Source organism: Podarcis filfolensis (assembly GCF_964270895.1).
Source record: "Podarcis filfolensis genome assembly, chromosome: 1".
Taxonomy (NCBI): Eukaryota; Metazoa; Chordata; class Lepidosauria; order Squamata; family Lacertidae; genus Podarcis; species Podarcis filfolensis.
The window spans coordinates 60,148,147-60,164,716 of record NC_139604.1 but is presented as its reverse complement, the minus strand read 5'-3'; the positions used below and the strand labels follow the sequence as shown (position 1 = coordinate 60,164,716).

Genomic DNA, 16,570 nt, shown 5'->3' with positions numbered 1-16,570 from the left:
TTGTAAGACTGAGAAGGAAACAAATTCTTTAAGGGTTTAGATAATTTTTCAGTGGCAAGAAGCAAGGATTCGGGCAAAAGAGCCAGAATACAGAAAATGGGAGTGACTGACATTGAGCCACTACCCATCTGCCTACATGTCATGTCATCTCCAAGTCAGGGAATTAAGTGACTCCTTCAGGCAGGTATTAAGTATGCCTTAGAGAGGAAGCTGCCGCATCAAGCCCTCACTTTTCATTCAGAGGATTACTGTACTCCACTGTACATATCCAACTCCATCTTTTCAGAGAGCAGAAAGCAAAAATCACTTTAGTATCAGTAAGTATGTTATGAAAACATTGACAAAATGTGCTGTGAAAACTGATATGCAGGGGGCGGGACTAACTAGGAAACATAATCAATCTTACAATGTATTTTTAGTTTTCTCAAAAAGACAACGAGCATCAATTCTCATTTTGGGGGTGCAGTATGAGGAGTGTTTTTTTAAAAAATAAAAAACTCTCTGCAACTTCTGCTGCTCTCTTTTTCGCTTCTGAATGGACAGCCAATAAGCTACACTCATAGCTCAAGTCATTCTGGAACACACAGGTACACATCACCTGGGAAACTAGCTGATTCCACAGGCTGATAGGTTTCTGTACCCATCTGATTGATGGCACAGCAAAGATATTTGTTACTTATATGAACATCATCAAAACACCCATCTCCCATTACAGTTCTACATTATTTCCATTATGCAAAACTAGATTTTAAAATAGCACAATATTTCTCTGGATCAGAGACCAGCAGATTTAACCATTTAAATTATTTCTAGGGGAAGATGTTTTTGGTCCAATATACAGTACGTTCAAGGCAGCTTGAGTCTGAACAAGTTTTCAAAGGTGAATTAATGCAGTACACAATAAATACAGCACACATGCCTTCACTTCAGTGAATGGCTTAATTCTTTTAACTTCAGTCTGACTAGCTACATGTCAACAGGTAATGCTTTCCCTCTGGCTATAGCTCTTCATGATGGGTTAAAGCATGGGTAGGCAAACTAAGGCCTGGGGGCCGGATCCAGCCCAATCGCCTTCTAAATCCAGCCCGCGGACGGTCCGGGAATCAGCGTGTTTTTACCCGAGTAGAATGTGCCGAGTAGAATGTGCCTCTATCTGTTGATGGATGGCCATCCTGACTCGGCCCCAGACACACTGACCAGATGCCTGGAGGCTGTGGCTGGATGGTTACGTGGGAGCCGGTTGAAGTTAAATCCTTCGAAGACAGAGGTCCTCTGGCTGGGACGGGACGATATGGGATTGAGGGGGCAACTCCCATCTCTTGCGGGGGTGCAGTTAGTGCCAGCACCGTCCGTTAAGAGTTTGGGTGTAATCTTCGATACCTCCCTCTCTATGGAGGCGCAGATTACAGCTATAACAAAGGCGGCATTTTTTCATCTCCGCCAAGCTAAGCAGTTGGCCCCTTATCTCTCTCGCCCTGACCTAGCCACTGTGATCCATGCGACGGTCACCTCCAGACTGGATTATTGTAACTCGCTCTACGTGGGGCTGCCCTTGAGACTGACCCAGAAACTCCAGCGGGTGCAGAATGCCGCGGTGAGACTCCTTATGGGGTCTTCGCTGCGAGACCACATTCATCCGGTACTATATCAGCTGCACTGGCTCCCGGTGGAGTACAGGATCAGGTTTAAGGTGCTGGTTTTAACCTTTAAAGCCCTATACGGCCTAGGACCCTCGTACCTACGGGACCGCCTCTCCTGGTATGCCCCACAAAGAAACCTACGGTCTGCAAATAAAAACATCCTGAAGGTCCCAGGCCTCAGAGAGGTTAGGCTGGCCTCAACTAGAGCCAGGGCCTTCTCGGCTGCGGCTCCAATCTGGTGGAACGCTCTGTCACAAGAGACTAGGGCCCTGTGGGACCTGACATCTTTCCGCAGGGCCTGCAAGACAGAGTTGTTCCACCAGGCCTTTGGTCAGGGCGCAGCCTGACTCCCTCCTCTGGCAACCTGCACAGAGTTTTGCTTAATGGTTGCCATCAACTTGATTTTAATTAATTTTTATAATGAAATATTTTTAGAATGTTGGTTTATTTGATTGTTTGATTATTTGATTGTTGTTAGCCGCCCTGAGCCCGGCTTCGGCTGGGGAGGGCGGGATATTAAAAAAATTTATTATTATTATTATTATATTATTATTTTGTTTAAAATGCATCTCAGGGTTATTTGTGGGGCACGGAAATTAGTTCATTTTTTCTTTCTTTTCAAAATACAGTCCAGTCCCCCACAAGGTCTGAGGGACAGTGGACTCGCCCCCTGCTGAAAAAGTTTGTTGACCCCTGGGTTAAAGTGTGTTTTGCTTTGCTGCCTGTCATGCAGCTATTAAAACACATAGTGTCTTTGTTCACAAAAGAATGGTGCCACCTCTGCTCTGGTCCTTCTGCTATTCTGTAGTAGAAATTCTCCAGACTTTCCTAACAATCTCATGTTGAGAAAAGCTGTATGCCATCAAATTGTGCTTAAGTCTGTATGAAAACAGCAGGCTGGTAGAAACATATTGTTTCCTCTTGCAGTGTCCTTGATGGAGCATACCTGAAGGAGCACCTCGACCCCCATCGTTCAGCCCGGACACTGAAGTCTAGCTCCGAGGGCCTTCTGGCAGTTCCCTCACTGTGAGAAGTGAGGTTACAGGGAACAAGGCAGGGGGTCTTTTCGGTAGTGGCACCCACCCTGTGGAATGCCCTCCCATCAGATGTCAAGGAAAGAAAAAACTATCTGACTTTTAGAAGACACCTGAAGGCAACCCCGTATTGGGAAATTTTTAATATCTAATGTTTTCCCATTTTTTATGTGCTGTAAGCAGCCCAGAATCATCTGCTCTCCCTTCCTACCCACTGGAGCAAGCAGGACCCTCATGTTGCAGTACAGGAGTGGGGCAGGCGGGGAGAGGAGGCTGGGCAGTGGGAATAAGATGAGAGAAGTCATGGCTGCATCCTTTATCATTGCTGTGGGGTGATAGGCAGAAATGATGGTTCTCTAGGTTGAGACCTGACAATGCTATCACATAGTGTTGCCTTCCCCACTGGTAGCCTTCAGATGTTTTGGACTACAACTCCCATCAGCCCCAGCACTGGCTGGGGATAGAAGTTGTAGTAAAAAACATCTGGGGGCCAACAGAAAAAGGCTGGCATTGAAAAATCAGTACAATTAACTTTTGTCGGAAATGCATGCATCCTTGGTGGAATGGATTCAGTCTCATTTATAATATACTCTGGATGCATACAGCACCTAGTACAATGAATAAGCATTATTCAAGCTATTAAAAATGCTTTTCAGTTTAAGGATCCTTTGCTTTAATTACTACAGCGAAATAAATACTTGCTACTGGGTTATTTTACCTGAGTGGTTAAAATGGAGAAATCAATGAAGATGAATAGAGATTTTCCTGTTCTACTGGGAAACAGCACATGCCTAATCATGTTAGGGCAACATAAGACTTTCTGGGTGAGTCACAACCCAAAGCAGATGCTTGCATTAGTCATCAATCTGAACTAGTCACCAACTGCCTTCTATACCTGGCTCATGATGCTGTGAAGGAGGAGCCACTCGATTCTGGTTGTTCTTTGGTGAGCCTCTTGCTTCATACTGGAAAGGAATTGGAGCTGGCCCTTGAGGTGGTGGGAGGATGGATTGTCTCTGTTTAATCTTCTCTTGGTTTACCCTGCAAAGGAAGCAATGGATCACTCCTTTTACCAGGACACCCTGTCTATGACTACAGTTACAAGGTTTTGGGTAGTCATTTATGATATCCCTGCTGCCCAAACTGGTGTGGGCTAAACAGTTGGCAACAACCAATAATACTTTTATGCACTCCCTCCTAACCTGTGAAAAGTTGCAAGGGAGGAGCTACCAGGTTTAATTTCCTTAGGTAAATGTAACACAGGGTCTTTGCTTTATTTACAACTACACCAGCAGAGGATAAGTGGAAGCAACCCAACTAGGCAGATCCCTGAATATCAACTCTGGCTGCATCGAAGGGACAGGGGACCCTTCCTCAACAATGTGAGAGGGGGCAGAAAGGGATTCTGGGTGGAAGAGAGGATGGGGACATTTCCCTCTGTGAACTTCCTAACTTAAAATCCAAGGATGATTTTGGGTGACTCTCCCCTTCCTGCATAGGTTCCCCACTTCCCACATCGCTAACGAATCCCCCACCCATGATATTCAGTAAGGCTTTTCGGGCGAAGGGATGCAGACGGCTGAAGTGGGAAGGGTGGGTGGGGAACTTTCCTTCTGTCAACCTCCTTAAAGTAACATCTTAGGAACCAAACTGGGAGACTCCCAACTATCAAGAAATTGTTTCCTAATCCACCTTAAAAGGGAATGGCAGGCCAGCAGCCATGACAATATTGTACAGTACATGGTCTAGTTTTTATATTGGTTTAATGTTGTGGATTGCCACTTCTGTGGGGGTTGTATCCCACACTGCCTGGGTAATGTTTAAACAGGGAGACCACACAGAAGGGATGGGTACATTATGTACTTCCCTGGGCAACTGCCATTGGCTCACAGCAAGATGTAGTGCTGGCATGGGGATTAAGCATGATACCTGTGCTACCCACATCATCTCCCTGCTTAAACATGAGTAAAGCAGAGAGTGAACTTAACCATGCCAAGATGAGATTTATGCAATTCATTCATTCACTAAAGTCCCAACAATTCCCATTTCCATGTAGTAAAAGAAAGAGAGAAATAAACAATGAAGTCTAGTTCAAAGACAACAGGGGAATTGCTTCAGTATATGATAGGATTGAATGTGGGCACATCCTAGTATCGTCAGGATATTGTATCTGTAAATGGAACCCATCAAGATGACTCATGTTCCTTAGAAGTTAGGGTATCAAAAATAATCCCTTCGACAAACAAGAGTTTGTGCTGCCAGATGAAGTTTGCAGCGCACCAGACATATGCTGTAAGCCACCCAGAGTGGCTGGGGTATAAATAATAAATTATTATTATTATTATTATTATTATTATTATTATTACTACTACTACTACTACTACTACTTGTTTCTCTGCCCTTGTTGCTCAAAATTTCACAAGGCTGTGCCTAATTTTACTGTCCTTTAATCCTAATGTGTTCACCTCCAAGGGACACACCTAGTACTTCAATAACTTAAAAGGAGCAGGAAATTAAATTAAGGGGGGATCATGAGCTTTGTGACTTCTGCAGAGTAGGGCAAGCAAAGCTGCTTCCCAATTTACTTGCTGGAGCCTGCCTGTCCACAGCACCCACTTACTTGAGAGTTTGCGGCCGTATCTTCTTTCCAAACTTATGGTCAGCAAGTGCACTTTCTATGTCCTCATGTACCATCTCTGCCTAAAATACAAGATCAGGTTGGTCTCAAGAGAAGAAATGGCTCATGGCAGAAATTTAAGAATGCATGTAAGAATGCAAATGGAACAAGGTCTTATAAACAAATGCTGCATTAAAAAATGTTTCATTGTACTATGCTGTGTGTGTGTGTGTGTGTGTGTGTGTGTGTGTGTGTTAGCTTCGCAGCTACAAATACACTAGAAATCACAGTTCCATATGTGATTGCAAAGATTTTGTGAGATTCGCTCCCACGAAAGCTTTGCACGGCAGTCCTTGCCTGCCATCAAGAGTTTTCTGTATGCCATCAAGAGTTTTCTTAATGCCCTTGCACATTAAGCACTGTGGATAGAAGAAATGCTTTTCTCTGCTAATATTGACAACAGGAGGTCCTTGCTTGCATGTGGCTGCAGAGCTGGAACACGGTCACAGTGGAGTCATGCTTGCACACCAACATTTTCTCATCTAGCACCAAGCTGCTAAAATATACCATGTTGTTTTTTCCTCCCCTCCTCTCCCCACCCTTGTTTACCTCCACCTCATCGCAATTAAAGAAATGAATGTCAGGCTTGTGCTGCTCTGAGTCTTGACACACTAGCAGGAGAATGGATGAGTACCGCATCTGATTCAGCACAGTTTGGCAGAGCTGGACTGTTGGCAGAAGGAAGTCCTCTAGCTCTTCCTGAAAGGCAAATCAGAGAAAGAGACAGACAGACAGACAGACAGACAGACAGACAGACAGACAGACAGACAGACACATTTAGTTACAAGCTGCATTTATTTATTGTAATAACCATTCCTGGAAAAAAGGCAATGAAGACGATGGCATCTGATTCACTCAGTGTACTTTAAATCCATTAGTAGCTACAGCTGCATGAAGGCAGTTGGACAAAATTGTTGCTGGCACATGTGAAGTTTCTGGGCGTTTCTTAGCTGGTAGGAAAGAGAGGCAAAGTTTTTGTAAGGAGGCCAACAAAACTTCATTGTGTTGCCTCCTCCCTTTGCTATCAATCTTGAGCATCATGTCAAAATACAATGTCTTAAAGACTTGTCAATTCTATGTTTGCAAAGACAACTTGTGTGCATGAGTAACATACTCTACCAAATCCCAGCCAGAAATAGGATCTCGAACACTACAGAAGCTGTTCCCACAGGTGTAGCCATATTCATTTGTGGCAGCAAAATTAGCAGACAGTGTACATGCAATGCATTTAAAGTGCATGACTTTTTTGTGAAGGGTGCTGTGAATTGCAGCTATGTAAAGGGCAAACTACAGTTCCCTAGATTTTTTTTGGGGGGAGGGTGCTTTAAATGTACGGTGTGTATGCAGCCAGAGAGTCTTGTGGGAGATCCCCCAGTTTACATGCTTGGCAAAAGCCAAGCCATGGACCCCCTTCTTTTCAAAATTTTGATATCTCTATGGGAGCTTTTGTTATGTGAATGGTGAATTACTGCTTACCTGAGTTTCGCAGTCCAGCAGTCGGATGGATTTGTCATTCACTTGCAACAGCATCTCTTGGGCCCAGATCTTCTCTTTGGAAGCCAGCTGTTTGAGTTTCCTGATGGCATCGTCCACTGTTACAATGGCCTCACTCTTATCCATGATGAAGGTGGCTAAATGCTGTAAAGGGGAAAAACAATGGTGGGCGGGATGAAAGGAAAGTATCCCAATTAAGCAGGAGGTCACAAGCCATTTTAATCCATGTGAGCTGAAAATTCATGCAGTCGCTATGTTGGAGTCTCACCTGCTTGTATAACGAATGCAGCTAATAGCAACATGGATTTTTACTCTTTCCACATACAACTGAACAGTAGTGCCTGGTCAACCCCCGGTTCTGTAGTGTGGTTACGAACAGAAATGTTTCCTACAGGTCTACCTTCCTTTGATTGCTTTGATTGACAGCAGTGAACAAAACAATTTCTAATGATGATGATGATAATTCCAGTACATATATAAACATCACATTACAAGGCATCAAAACTGGACTTGCCACAAAGTACACTTGACTTGCAGACCAATGCTGGCTCCCTCCTCATGTACCTTCTTGTAAGCACATACTTGTAAACACGTGTTGATTGCATTGGCATGTCCCATTTTTAGGTGTACACTTAAAACAGCATTAGGCACACAGCTAAACAATGTAATGTTGTCCGTTGACCCATTCTTTGTTCCATCTCTCTACACTGCATATTTGTGTGTTTGTGCCAGTGCTAGGAATGTAGCTTTCTCCAGGCAGTAGAAAGCCAGCCAGGCATGATTGTACTTGCAGTCATTTCCAGCTCAGCTCTAAACCTGTTGTCCTGGTTAAGAAAGCATTCAGCTTTTATAGCATGACATGATCTCTAGACCTCAGGATCTGCATGCACAGGCTGCTCTTGTATGGTTTGTATTGATAACAATGCCATGAGCAAGCAACGCTGCAATGCCACTGGGCAGTGCAAGGATACACACATAAAAGACTGTGTTTTCCTAATCTCTCTTTGCTTGCCATTGTTGCCAGTTAGAACAGCTGTTCTTCCTGGTCTCAGTAAAAATCACATAATACTTCCCTCTGTGGTTTTATCAGCCAGCAGAGGGAAGCATGAAGCAAGTGCAAGAGAGCACATTCGCCTTTTTCACATTATACTTAATCCATGCCATCAGCATCCACCACAAAGGAAACAGCTTGCCAGATTAGCAGTGTTCAAATTTTGGCAAACTCTTCTCCAAGAACTCAGTTTCACATCTTCCTCCCCTCCACCCCATTCTGACAATGGAAGCTGACATCCTGAACTGCTTTCTTCCCTCAGTCCTGAAACACATGCCATTTTGAAAACCCAAAAGACTAGGTGCCCTTCCCAAGGAGGCATTGCAATAGAATAGGGCACATCAGGATGTCTTACTGCAGGTTGGTGCATTAAAACGATTTAACATATAGTTGACCTTTGAACTGTTAGAGTAAGACTGGCACTCTTAGGGCTGCTGCTGTTGATGGTGGTCTGTGCACAACTGCTATGCTCACATGGAGCTGTCATTTCCACCTACCAGCAGCTTCATGAGGGCCAATAGAGCAAGATAATGATCACTGTTATTTTAGAGTTGTATCCAACATGTGCAGAAAGCAAGCTTGCACAACAGATCTTTCCCCAAAGCCTCTCCAAAAGGTAAGAGGAATGTACTAAGCATTGTGGGCTGTGTCATCTAGGGTGGTGGTGGTATGGAATCATCCTGAACTGAGTGGAGAGATTTTGTGTTCCACTGCAACCAGATTCCTCCATCTAGTTTTTGGTGATGACACATAAGACACAGCCCACAATGTTTGGCATGTCCCCTGACTCCCTAGAGAGGTTTTCTGCAGGGTGCATAAGGCTACAGGGGGAGGAAAACATATGTTGTGCAGGCTTCCTCCTGGTCATGCAAGGATGTAACCCTTTATGCTTACTGACAAAGTCAAAAATCTAACAACAAACTTGCACAGAAAAGAAGATTAAAAAACATGCTGTTTGGTAAATATCTGTCTCTATAGATAGATACAGGTGCATATCTATGCGTGTGAACAAACTGCCAATTTGACAGCTATCACACTTGCTTTGACTAAAGTTCAAGGGGAAAGAACAGCTTACAGCTGAGCAACCATAATTAACAGAGATCAAAATGCATTCTAGTTGCAGGAGAGAGTAAAGTCTACTTTCCAGTGGAAGTGACTGCAATGATTTTATTGCTTATTTGCAAAAAATATGTCCAGTGTTTGATTTCTTTAAAAGGAAGGAAATACAGCTCCAGTCTTCCTAGGTGCTACACCATCTGCTCCCTTTTCCTTAAATGTCTGGGAACAGATTATTATTTGCCGGTTTTGGACAGAGTAATATTTAAACATGCAATCTAAACAAGTTGAGCGTTTGTGCTTTCATCCATGTAGAATGAATGTGTAAAGAGGAAAGGGACAGCAGCTGGCAGTCCCATCACCTCTCATTCGCATGTTCACACAAACCTGTGAACACAGTCTACACATGCCTTCCCCAACCTGGTGCCCTGATGGTGGTCAGGACTGATGGGGCTTGTAGTGTAGTCCAAAACATATGGAGGGAATATGGTTGGGGAAGGCTAGTCTATGCCATATTTGTTAAATTAATCCACAGCATTTTCAGTTACAAGGGTCTCAGGGTCAAACTAGTGATGTTAAATGCATCTTTAAAATAGCATCAACTGGCTGCCTGGGACTAATTGTTATCCACCAATGGCTCCAGTGAGGAATTTCCTGCAAAGCAAATAGGAGCGTCAGTAGAGGAATTTTATTTAGAATCGCAGTAGAAGAGGAAAGGATAGAAAACTTGTTGAGTTTTTTTGGGAAAACTTGTTGAACTTTGTTGTTGTTGAGTTTTTGAGCTATTTAAAGGAAAATCACCAAAAATGACACTGCCGACATGGGTTGCCATACATCCAGATTTTCCTGGACATTCTAGCAATTTCCGCCCAGATGCTGCTTCTGACTGCAGTATTCCGGATATGTCCAGGAAGTTCTGGATGTATGGCAACCCTAGTTTTGATCCATAAATACATACAACTAATGCAATTTGCCTTTTAAAACACCTGCAAATTACACGTAAAGATGCACATAAGGGCATATCTAGATTGGCCCTCAAAGGGCAGCCCTGGAAAGGATCTTTGGGGGAGCTACTGCTGCCAGTCAGAGCCGCTAAAACTGGCTTTGATAAAGCAATTATTTTATTCAATACAGCTCAGCTTCTTACATTCACAGGATATTTTACAGAGCTTTCCCAAGTCCTGCTTAAATTCTAATCCAGACAAATACAGCAGCATAACTATTACCACTAGCATTACTACCACAGTGTCTTGGCTCCAGAAGGTTTGTGGCAGTGTATATACATGTGTAGCAATATTATTTGAAAACACTGCTTAAACATCATTTCACTCATTTTGAAAAAGACCGTCTTTTATCAGTTTTCTTTCCAATTCCCTTCCTCCAAGAGAATTTCAAGTTTTTGCATGTCAGGCCTTGATTGGAGGGGGGAGAGAAACCTGTTTTCCCTCTGCCTCCCCAAAGGCAACACACCCCAGATATTCACATCTCCAGGGACTAAATGACCTACATTGAGACTAAGCCACATGTGGAAGAAAATTACATATATAAGAACTCATTGTCATGCAGCACTCCTTGCCTTTGACACTGATGATGATTTGTCAATATAGGTCATAACAGAGTCAGTGGGGTGGGGTGGAACTGGCCTGGGGAGACCGCAGTGGCTCAATTAAATTCACCCATTAAGTTTGCTCAGTGACTTGGGTCAGTCACCCTTTCTCAGCCTAACCTGCCCCAGACTGTTATGAGGATAACATGTCATGAGATGAACCCTTGGTAAAGTTGCCCTGAGAGAAGCTGGATACAAATGAGATAAATATCCTTGTCCAAGGTGTTAGCTTTCTGGAGGGTGCAGTATCCTTTGCTAAAAAAGTGTTCTGGAGGAAAGAGAAATGAATCCTTAAATCAAAAGGGAACAGTTGCATTATGCATTGCACTAAAATCAATAATCAGGAAAGATCCTAAGCTGAAGAGGCCTTTGCACCTTTCCTTAGCCACATGGAAGCCATTTTCTCAGGATTTGTGCAGCTTGGGCTGAAGCGGATGTAGCAGCAAAGACTGGTAAAGCACATGCCCATGCACATAGGAGCCATCTTCTAGGGGCCCAGGTCCCTTCGCCCCCCAATAAAATATTTGAGGGGGTAGGGTCCCCCCAAGTTGATGGTCATTGCCATTCAAATGATGTGCCCCATCATGTGATCAATTACTTCCCCCCCCAATAGTTTATTCAAGTTGGCACCTCTGCCCATGTATATGTTGTTTGTGTGGCCCCCATCACATTTTGTAAGTGACGTCATGCACATCACCATTTAAAGAAGGGCCTTCCTGTAAGGCTATTAAGTACAGAGCCTAAAATTACCCAAGTGCATGAGAAACACTGATCTGATCTAGGTAATCTCTGCAAGGCCACTGGGAACAGGAAACCAGTGAACATTTCCCCCAGCACCTGAGCGAAGGGAAAGCAGGGCAAAGATCAAGAGTCATTACCAACTTCCAGTAACTCCAGCACATGATGTGTTGGGCTTCTACTAATTGTTTGTAATAAACCTTCTAGCATATCACCCAGGAAGCATGATTATAAAAATGTAACTAGAAGGATCAATGTCCTCCTATAAATGGTGCGATATCAGTATCATTTCTAATTGTATGCAATTTATTGCTCATTCATATGAGTTTCCCTGACTCACCTGTACATGGTACTGTGACGTCTCATGCATAATGACGTTAGAATTGGAATACTTCTTCCTCTGCTCTGCAGAAAGGAAAGGAAAGGAAAAGAGGCTTAGTTTTTACGGCAATTGATTGGCAGAGTAAGGGCCAAGCTAGACATCATCTTGGGATATGTGTGGTCCCAATCCTACAAAGAGAGGGGCATCGTTGCTCACTTGTAAGGCATCCCTTTCACTACAGGCATTTTTCATGTCAAAGGATCTGAGGCAATAGGGCTGTGAAAGATACGTGCATAAGGCCTTAGAGACTCACTGCTTGTCAGAGCTTCAACCCAGGCTAAGAGGACCAGTGACTGTACAAAGCAGGCTGCTGAGATTATAGAGACTGTGGACAGGAGAGCTCTAACAGAGGAGGTACGGTGGGCAGGAATTTGGGACATTTAAGGCAAACACCACCTCTAACACTGGGCTCACTTCTGGTTTCAAGGTATAAACTGCCTCTTCAAGGCCCTGTTACTACAGAAAGTGTGATAACCATATAAATAGGTGAAAGTGGCTTTTATTATGTCAGTCCATCTACCTGAGTATTATCTCAAGCTTGCTGTTTTCTCACTCTGTAATCCTCCCCCCACTTAAACACATTGTTCTCACAATAATGTTATAAGGGATAAACAAAGTTAGGAACCCCACGTTTCCCCCCATTTTAATGTTTGCTTGATCCTTAAGTCTAGTTATAACTTATACGGATAGGCTCTTTGGTTTCTTCCCTTCCCCTTTACATTTATTGCATTAATAAAACACTGCTAGCAATACGTTCTTAACAGCATTCTCATTTTTATTGCACAGGCAGTCAAGCACGTTGCCATGATTTCAAAGGCCACCAGTAAAATGATTTCTACTGGTTCCTTGACTATAAGCAGCCTAAAGAATAGGAAAGTGAGAAAAATATAAATAATATAATGGGAAAGAAAAAATAGTATGTGTACAGTGGGAAATAAATAACTTTTAGCATGTCACTTGCACTTCTCAGAAAAACTGTAGTCCATGTAGAACCTTAGATACACACAGTGCCAGTCACATTGCCCCGAACAAAAGCCATGAAACAGTTGATGCTTAAGATTGAGGGGAGGGGAGGTCTGCATGGTGGGGCCCTCACCCTGGAATGATCTCCCCCAGAGGCATGTCTGTAACCCTCATCGTTGGTCTTCAGCCATCAATTAAAAGCATTTTTATTTATCTATTATTTTGTAGGCTGATAATGGGATGCTTAACCATCAACAGAAATATTTGAGTAAGTGCTTTACTGAGTTGTTAATATTTATTTTTTGTGTTATATTTGTACTGTTGTTTGTGTTATGTTTTTTGTACATAGCTCTGTGCTGCACATAACCATAAAAATAAATTATAAACCCCCCAATGCTCAGTACCAATATAAGTAGGAGAGGTATTTGAATCATAACTTGACAGCAGGAGGGTTGAGGGAGGGAAAGAGTAGGACATTAGGACAACAGAACTGGAGAAGGAACACACAAGAATGTTTTTGCTCAGCAATTCCTACTGGGAGGAATTGATGTTACAGGAATGGTTTGCTAAGCAAAACAGTTAAGCAAGAGTGGCTGGATTCAACCAGTTAAATCCTGATCAACCTGGTTAAATTCAAGTACTTAGATCAAGATCCAAAGAACTGCACAAGTACACACACACACACACACACACACACACACACCCCATTTGCCAAGGGGACTTTGGGCTTGCTTTTCTTGAACAGCTCTCCCTGTGGCATGACAAATCTTTTTTACACAACAATGCAGGTTGGCTAGAGTGGAAATCTCACAAGACCCCTCTGATGAAGATTGGGTTCTTCTGTTTATCTGGGTTGTACTATAAAGCTAAAAATAACCACATGCAAAGTAGGGGAGGGATATATGCGCTCTAATGCAGAATACCACAGAATGTAGGGCTGCAGCATTTAAAAAAGAAAAACCTGAGAAACACTGCTTGCACTCTAAAATATCCCATTTCTGGCTCACAAGGGGCTCCTCCAGATGACTTGTTTATTGAGCATTTGTCCTGATTTGCTTACACAAAGCTTATGTGGAGGTTAGACAATGCCTGGTCTTTATTCAGCATTTGTTTTGATTTGTTTGTGGGGACAATGAACATTCATCCTAATTTGCTTGCACAATAGTTATATATCTTCCTGTTATTCATTTGTTTATTCCACACGATGGAGTGCATTTTCCCATCACTTTTGTAACTGCAAAAAGGCTATTTAAAAACCCCTACTTTAACTGCACACATCAAAATTTCTGTATGTGTATGAATCTTTCCTGGACAATACTGACAGTATGAAGGTGACTGAGGCTGCAGGAGACTCTCCTAGCAGTGCAACCTTATACATATTTACTCAGAAGTAAACCCCATCATGTTCAGTAGGACTCACTACCAAGCAAGAAAAGAACTGTTGAATATGGTTCTAGAGTTCCACCCTCCAAAACAATTTTTGGCTAGGCATTCCATTAATCAGGGAATGAGACTTGATCAGTCAGTCCCCCATGACAACTGTCCATAGTTTTCTGCTCTTGTGGAGTTTTTTATTTTCCTATCTTCTTTATTTCATTCATGCACAACTTTTACAGAGTAAAAGCTAGTGAAGATTACCTGGCTTTAGAGTCAGTGCCTGTCACTAAGAGGCTGGTAGACGATTCACCATGCCTAGTTTCTCAAAATTTGTATCACAATTATAGGAAGACCTGCTAATAGTAACACGCCCACTTTGAATGCAAGACACTTAATGGTTAAGGCTGCTCTCCCTCTCACTCCAGCTTGGAAAGCAGATCCTCATCCATGTGGCCATGAAGGTAAGAACTCCCAAGAGCTGGGCTTGAAAAGCATGTTGCAAGTCTGCTAAGCTCCTATGTGAGCTAAGTGAACCCCAAGCTGCTAGGTAGCTCAGATCTTTTAAGAACAGTTGCCGAAGCTTACAGTGTAATCTTGTACATTGTCCAGTGAATTCAAGGGGGCTTACTGTCAGACAAGTTAGTATAGGATTGCAGCTTTAGTTACTATGGGTGGGATTCCACTTTGGGCTTTTACAAATGTTCTATCTATGCAAGCTTTCCAGATGGAATGATCCCCCTTGTCCTCCTCCAGGGAGATGTTCTAAAGGTTCTCTGGACCCCACTAGAGCCAATTTCAGGGGTGTGAGGAAAGGAGAGGAGAGGAGAGGAGAGGAGAGGAGAGGAGAGGAGGAAAGCCCTGTTGTGCAAGTGAAAGCTCTTATGTACAGCTTCAGCTAATGGGGCTCCTTAGTGAATCCTGCCCTTTATTGTTATTTTTTTTATTAAAATATTTCTACGGGGCTTTTTCATCAGTTCAAATCAGTTTGCATCATATTAAAAAAAATTAACACAAAAACAAAACCACACCAACACATTACTGCAGATTTAAGAGTCACAGAAAACCAATTTCTATATTGCCAGCAGCCCAAGCAAGGGATTAGAATAATAAAGGATTTAGACTGCAGTATGGTAAACATGTATCTTAGCTTACATTCAGGGGGTATAATTTGAACGAGGGCAAATACGTACCCCAGGTTTCTTGTTGTTGTTGTTTAGTCGTTTAGTCGTGTCCGACTCTTCGTGACCCCTTGGACCAGAGCACGCCAGGCACTTCTGTCTACCACTGCCTCCCGCAGTTTGGTCAGACTCATGTTTGTAGCTTCGAAGACACTATCCAACCATCTCGTCCTCTGTCGTCCCCTTCTTCTTGTGCCCTCCATCTTTCCCAACATCAGAGTCTTTTCCAGGGAGTCTTCTCTTCTCATGAGGTGGCCAAAGTATTGGAGCCTCAGCTTCACGATCTGTTCTTCCAGTGAGCACTCAGGGCTGATTTCCTTAAGAATGGATAGGTTTGATCTTCTTGCAGTCCATGGGAAGATCAAACCTATCCATTCTTAAGGAAATCAGCCCTGAGTGCTCACTGGAAGGACAGATCGTGAAGCTGAGGCTCCAATACTTTGGCCACCTCATGAGAAGAGAAGACTCCCTGGAAAAGACCCTGATGTTGGGAAAGATGGAGGGCACAAGAAGAAGGGGACGACAGAGGACGAGATGGTTGGATAGTGTCTTCGAAGCTACAAACATGAGTCTGACCAAACTGCGGGAGGCAGTGGTAGACAGAAGTGCCTGGCGTGCTCTGGTCCAAGGGGTCACGAAGAGTCGGACACGACTAAACGACTAAACAACAACAACAAGAAACCTGGGGTACGTATTTGCCCTCGTTCAAATTATACCCCCTGAATGTAAGCTAAGATACATGTTTACCATACTGCAGTCTTCTTCCAGGTTTCTTAGCTTTACTTTAATTATAGACTAGTGAAAATGATGGAATTAGGTGAGGAGAAAGATTAAATTTTAATAATAAAATAATCTCATAAATAGGCAGTCATTTATTTAATTGGCAAAAGGGACTGGAACCTGGTGAGATACACAAGGAAATGTCTTTGCCTATCACAGGGAGTACAAGTTTAGAATATGTTCATGCTTTGCTCTTGATGCTGGAACACCGTGAACACAGGAAGAGGATAGGAGGCCACCAAAATAGAATAAGATGAAAGATTCTGCCCACAGGCTTTGAAGTGAACTGATGAAGACTGATTTTAATTCTAAATGAACAGCTCAGTCCTATGCAGTATCATACTCTTCAGATACAAGTCCCATTGAAATAAGTTGGAGTTACTCCCAAGTAAGCGTGCATGGAATACTACCATTCATAATTTATACCTGTATTCCCAGATTTCACATCACCATCAGGAAGCACACCTGTGAAGACTGGCACATTTGCTATCAATTGAGAAGGAGTAGGGATAACATAATGCACATATTAAGAATGCATATACTAAAGTATGCATAAGAATAACATATAAAAATACATTATATTAGGGGAAATTG

General features: G+C 43.0%; 1 protein-coding gene across 2 annotated transcripts in view; it reads right to left on the bottom strand.

Moving 5' to 3' along the window:
* Positions 1–16,570, bottom strand: part of EPS8L2 (EPS8 signaling adaptor L2) — an 85,350-nt gene that overhangs the window by 22,488 nt on the left and 46,292 nt on the right. For both annotated transcript variants that reach the window (XM_083607870.1, XM_083607871.1), the window contains exons 4-8: positions 11,637–11,701; positions 6,828–6,989; positions 5,901–6,050; positions 5,295–5,374; positions 3,570–3,715 (exon numbers count right to left, since the gene is read on the bottom strand). In XM_083607870.1, coding sequence (XP_083463996.1) covers positions 3,570–3,715; positions 5,295–5,374; positions 5,901–6,050; positions 6,828–6,989; positions 11,637–11,701 — 603 coding nt within the window. The remainder of the gene's footprint in view (positions 1–3,569; positions 3,716–5,294; positions 5,375–5,900; positions 6,051–6,827; positions 6,990–11,636; positions 11,702–16,570) is intronic.